We start from the raw sequence: 5,672 nt of genomic DNA, 5'->3' as shown, positions 1-5,672 counted from the left end.
AACGTTTTTCTTTAAATTTGCTCAAAACACCGATTGAGTTATGTGAGTCATTTCTTAAATACCAAAATATCAAACGAGTGTGATAAGTTCTAGGACGGGATAAAATTACTCCAACATGGAGCTCCTTCTTATGAATATTGTCATATTCCAACGCTGGACTTGACCTGCTTTAATCAATTGCTATCAGATTCATTACCCTAACTATCACTCGAGATTACAGCATGAATGGATGGAAGAATAGGAAGATGATATTTGCAAAAGAAATATTTTGTCATTAGCGCAAATATGTTTCTTTAGTGAGAAACTCGTTATAAAATCGTTACTCCTCATTTTCACTCATCGATAATTATGTCAAAATTCCAAAAATGAATAAAAGTAAATATTCGTTGTTATCTGTTCATGAAAGCTAAGAAATGCGCTTTGTATATCCTTTTATAATGAACCAGCCGCGATGAAGATGAGATGAGGGTGGTTGCATGTCGTAAAGGGCAATCACTGGATTTATGCTTCTTTCCAGCTCAAATAATTGAATTTGTGTTTTGTATAAATATGTACGAGGAAATTGAGGTACTGAAATAACGATTTTCCCAACTTGCGTTTTTATTTTACTCTTAACGTTTAGTTTTAATTAAAATTAGTGTCTGCCTCCCAGAACACAGCGAAGAGCTCTATAGCAAGCTAGGATCATATCTGTTACTAATTTATAGCAACGAAAAAGTTGAGGAATATAAAGTAAAATCAGATTCTCAAATATAAAAAAAAAAAAAAAAACGGTTAACACAGAGTAACTGCCCAAGTGCCGAATAATGGTAAGTTCACACATTCACGTATCAAGGCACGCATGCGCACGCACAGCCGGAATTGGTGAAACTTGCGCGATACGCGAGAAAATAGGCCCCGCAACTGGATACGTGTCACGGGACGATGTGCGTGATGCATGCGTATTATAGTGCGCCGCAAATGTAAGCACTGCGTAAGGGTGACGTGACGCTGACGAACAAGCGGCGGCGCAGGCAGAAGTAGTGCGTGGCAGAGCACGTAACACCAACGCACGCGATACCGTGATGTGTTACGTTCTGCGTAACTGAGTTACGCAAACGTCACGTTGGGTCCCACGTACTGCGGGGTTAAACCCCAGCTATATAAAGGCCGGCAGCTGCACATGTGAGCTAGTCAATGCCGTAATACCACAACGACAAGACATACTACCAACGCGCTGAAGCAACATGGACAACATAGCTGAAATGCGTCAACTCATAGCTATAGCACGTACACGCGCACGGATAGACCAGAATTGTTGCCACTTGTCATTGAGTATGTGCACGTCATGTTATTGCTGGAGCTTGCAATGATTGCTGCAAAGCACTTAGGGCAGAAAAAGGCGCCCAAGGAGGGTGTGGGCGTGGCCGTACCTGCAGAAAAGGATGGAGCAAGGTCATTATGACAACCTGATGGCGGAGTTGTCAACCGAAGCCCCAGAGCTGTACAGAAATTTTACCCGGATTGACAAGGACCTCTTCAATGAAATTGTTGAACGGGTCACACCCCACATTCAGAAGAAAGTGACATTCTGGAGGAAACCCATTGAGCCAGGCTCATGTGTTGCTATCACCTCACGCTTCCTCGCTACAGGTGATTCCTACAAGAGTCTGCAATATTCGTTCCGGGTAGCCCACAACACCATTAGTCTCATCGTACCAGAGACCTGCAGGGCCATTGTTGCTGCCTTCGGGATGAGGAACTGCAGGTGCCACAAACACCTGAAGCGTGGCAGGAGGTTGCACGGGGTTTTGAGGAACGATGGAACTTCCCGCACGTAATTGGAGCTATAGATGGGAAGCACATTAGGCTCGTAACCCTCCCAAGGGCGGTACGCATTACTTCAACTACAAGAAGTTCTACTCCATGGTATTACTTGCAGTTGCTGATGCTTCATACAAGTTCCTGTACGTCGACGTGGGAGCCATTGGGTCAGAGTCAGACGGTGGTGTATTTGCCCAGACCCGACTGGCAGAAATGCTGTTGCAAGAGGAAGCAAATCTTCCCCAACCGGATGCCCTGCCAGGTCAACCTAATGGATCTCCCTGTGCCCTACTTCCTAGTTGGCGATGATGCCTTCCCCTGAGGAATTACCTTATGAAGCCCTACCCCAAAAGAGGACTTAGCAAGGAGGAACGGATTTACAACTACAGGTTAAGTAGGGCACGCAGGACGGTGGAGAACGCCTTTGGGATTCTGGCAAACAGATTCCGAGTATTCCACACTGCAATATGCTTGAAGCCTGACCATATAGAGCCATTAGTGATGTCCGCATGTGTTCTGCACAATATGATCATAAGAAGAAATGCACGAAGACAAGAAGGAGATCAGGAGCACCCTGTCACACATGCTGTCATCCCTGGTAGCTGGAGGAGTGACCCGTCCTTAGGAGCAGCCCTTCCAACCGTGACCGGCAACACTGCAACAAGGGATGCAAAGGAATAGCGTAACTTGCTGAAGGAATACTTTTCATCGGCTGAAGGCTCCGTGCACTGGCAGGAGAAGATGATTTAGTTACTCTCATGCATACCTGATTGTTGTAATTACTTAAATGTCTGTTCCTGCCTACATTTTGGACTTATTTAAAATTCAATAATGTATCAATTCAGGATTATTTTGCCCTGTGCATTTGTGTACTTTGTTTGTTTTAGTTGATTTAATAAAGATATTGCTCAAATCTATGATATATTACTCTCATCAATACTTGGTAATTGGGAAGAGGATAGAGCGGGACATGACTTTGCAAATTTATGTTTAATCAATATGAAACAAACATATATATAAATAAAAGAAAGAAGATGTAGTTATTTTGCCCTTTTAATAATTTCTTAACATGGAATCTATTCTGATATGATAATTCTATCATTTTTGAAAGTACCTTCTCTTAACATTGTTTCTATTCTGTTCCTGTATTTATTTTGGACTTATTTAATAATCAATAATGTATCAATTCAGGATTATTTTGCCCTGTGCATTTGTGTACTTCCGTTTATTTTAGTTGATTTAATAAAAGATATTGTTCAAATCCATGATATATTACTCTCATCAATACTTGGTAAATGGGAAGAGGATAGAGTGGGCCATGACATTGCAAATGTATGTTTAATAAATATGAAACAAACATATATATAAATAAAAGAAAGAAGATGTAGTTATTTTGCCCTTTTAATAATTTCTTAACATGGAATCTATTCTGATATGATAATTCTATCATTTTTGAAAGTACCTTCTCTTAACATTGTTTTTATTCTGAGGTGATAATTCTGTTCTTGAAAGTACCTGCTCTTAGCATTTACATTGTTGATATTCTGATATGAAAATTCTATTTTTTGAAACTACCTTCTCCCTGATATTTGTGACATTTTATATGACTTGCTAATATTTTGCCTGTTGTCATTTTGCTTCTGTGCACATATGTTACATAAAGTATTTTGAACTTTTTCAAAGTCAATAATGAAATGTTAGTGTATTCGGGTTCATTTTGCCTTCTTTATTTGTGTACTTGCATTATAGCTACTTCATTGAATACATGATATTTGAGCAGAGGATAGAGCTAGACATGATATTGCAAAATATATTTATTTAATATAAAACAGAAACATACACATACATAAAAGCAAAGGAAAAACAACAGTATATACATTAGCTCTGTAAATTATTAAGGAATGTCGTGTCAAGCGACAGGTTGCTGAGGTCTTTTGGTGTGGATGTCACCAACTGTGCTTGCAGGAGCGCCAGCTGCTGTGCAGTGAGTGCCCGCTGCTGCTGCGATACCGACAGGCTGGCAGGAACTGCAGGTGCCTGACACTCTGCTGTCACTGCCATGGTGTGGGTCATCATGGCCCTCGACGGCACAGTGGAGCCCTCTTTGGTGGCACGGATGTACCTTTGAATGGCACCAAGCACCTCCATTTTCAGGTGCAGGCCCAGCTGTTCTGACACCTGCGCACTCATCCTCGACCTCTTGAAAGAACTTCCTCCAGTAGAGGACGCGGGGGTTATGAGGAGGTGGGTCGACAGTCGTCAGCATATCGTCTCGGAGGGCCTCTGCCCTCGTGAAGGCGACGTCGAACAGCTCGGAAACTTGGTGTTTCCGAGCGTTGGTTGTTGCTCGATCAACTGGAGAGGGCGTGGGCGTCGGTGTCGGACCAGAAGAAACATGAGCAGGGAGGTCCAGAACTTGGGCAGGGAGGGTGGCAGCAGCACAGGCAGCCTGTAAAAAGAGGAGCGACATATATGAGAACATGGTATAAAATGTACATTGAATGCATGGAAACTATGTAATAACATTATATTCAGTAATAATTATGCATGGAAACACATTAAAACAAACATACCATGGGAAGTCCCAACACCTTTGGCTTCCTTTGACGCACAATGTGTGGCTTCAGGAAGTGGAAAATGTTGAGTATCCATTTCTCCCGGTCCGTCAGCCGTCTGCCCGCCCCTTGGCCACTCTTCTCCGCTGTAAGCCGCCCAAAACGACTCCTGAGGACGTAAACCACGTCCTCAGTTCATGGCCACTCACGGGAGGAACAAGTGACTGGCCCTTCTCTTCGAAGGCCCTCCACACCTTGGCCTTATCCTTGTAGGCTGTGAGGCCCTTGTTATATATGAACTCGGCCTCGGTCTCCAGCCACTCGCCAACTAGCTCTCATTTTTCTCCGAGAGGATCACTGACGGGTTCTTCTTGCGTCCTCCTGTAGGGCCATCTCCATCAGGAGTGCTTTCGGTGTCGGCATCCCCTCGTGGGCGTTGTCGTCGGGTGGCGGCGGGGGTCGCTCGTAGAGGTGAGGGCAAGGTCCTCTTCCCCTCCTCTAGGTCGCTCTCCGTCACGAGCTCGTCGGCCTCGAGCTGCAGCACAACAGCATCGCTGCCTGAAGGGGGACCATCAGCTTCAGGAGGCTTTGCGTGGGGCAACTCCAGCTGCCAGGGCTCCTGGAGTTCTCAGGGCCTTTCCTGGTCCTCTTCAGCATGGGTCCTTTGGGCATCTTGGCTGCTGCAGTGGACGGCGAAGACGGAGGCGCTGAGGGAGATAGCAACAGGATGCTGGCGGAGAAGCACTGACCTGGAAGCGCCGCCTGCCCCTTTTATCCCAGGTCAAAGCGTTGTCACATCCACGCGCGATTTGCGGGGGTGCGGCAGCGTTGCGCGTCTACTCCCACGCCATTCTGACAGCCACGCAGTGCCCTGGGGCAGCGTGTGCCCCCAGGTAACGGCGTGGCAGCTGCACGGTCAGCCAGCGCGGGTGGCGCCACGCTGCCAGCGGTCGGGCCACGCTACCTGACAGTTGACCTGGCCACCCCGCAGGGTTTCGAGCAGGCCGAAAGGTTCCTGCCCCCCGGCGCACGGCCAGGTGGTCCGTAACGGTCGCGCCGCATGCTGCCGCATTTACACAGTACTTACGGTACATTTACGTTGTGTTTGCGTTGTTTTTACGTACTCTCTGGCTCCGCCCCGTTCGTGGCCGTGCGTGGGGATGCGTGCCTTGATACGTGAATGTGTGAACGTAGCATAAGAAAGCAAAAGGCAAAAGAAGATGACTGAAAATAATGGTTCCTGGGAGAGGGATGAATCTGGTAGCGATGTTAAAACTTCTTACACTGTTACTCATTACGAGAATGTGATGTCAA

At 45.8% G+C, this 5,672-nt stretch overlaps 1 protein-coding gene across 1 annotated transcript; it reads right to left on the bottom strand.

Moving 5' to 3' along the window:
* Nucleotides 1-3,681: 3,681 nt before the first annotated feature.
* Nucleotides 3,682-4,670, bottom strand: LOC136844716 (uncharacterized). The gene is made up of 2 exons (XM_067113954.1): nucleotides 4,377-4,670; nucleotides 3,682-4,252 (listed from the first exon to the last, which is right to left on the bottom strand). The coding sequence occupies exons 1-2, from the start codon at nucleotides 4,377-4,379 to the stop codon at nucleotides 3,713-3,715; spliced, it is 543 nt and encodes a 180-aa protein (XP_066970055.1). The 5' UTR covers nucleotides 4,380-4,670; the 3' UTR covers nucleotides 3,682-3,712.
* Between the last annotated feature and the right edge of the window lie 1,002 nt (nucleotides 4,671-5,672).

The sequence above is a fragment of the Macrobrachium rosenbergii genome, chromosome 13 (genome assembly GCF_040412425.1).
Source record: "Macrobrachium rosenbergii isolate ZJJX-2024 chromosome 13, ASM4041242v1, whole genome shotgun sequence".
In the NCBI taxonomy this organism is placed as follows: domain Eukaryota; kingdom Metazoa; phylum Arthropoda; class Malacostraca; order Decapoda; family Palaemonidae; genus Macrobrachium; species Macrobrachium rosenbergii.
Note: the sequence above shows the minus strand (reverse complement) of the source record. Positions and strands in the feature narration are given on the sequence as shown.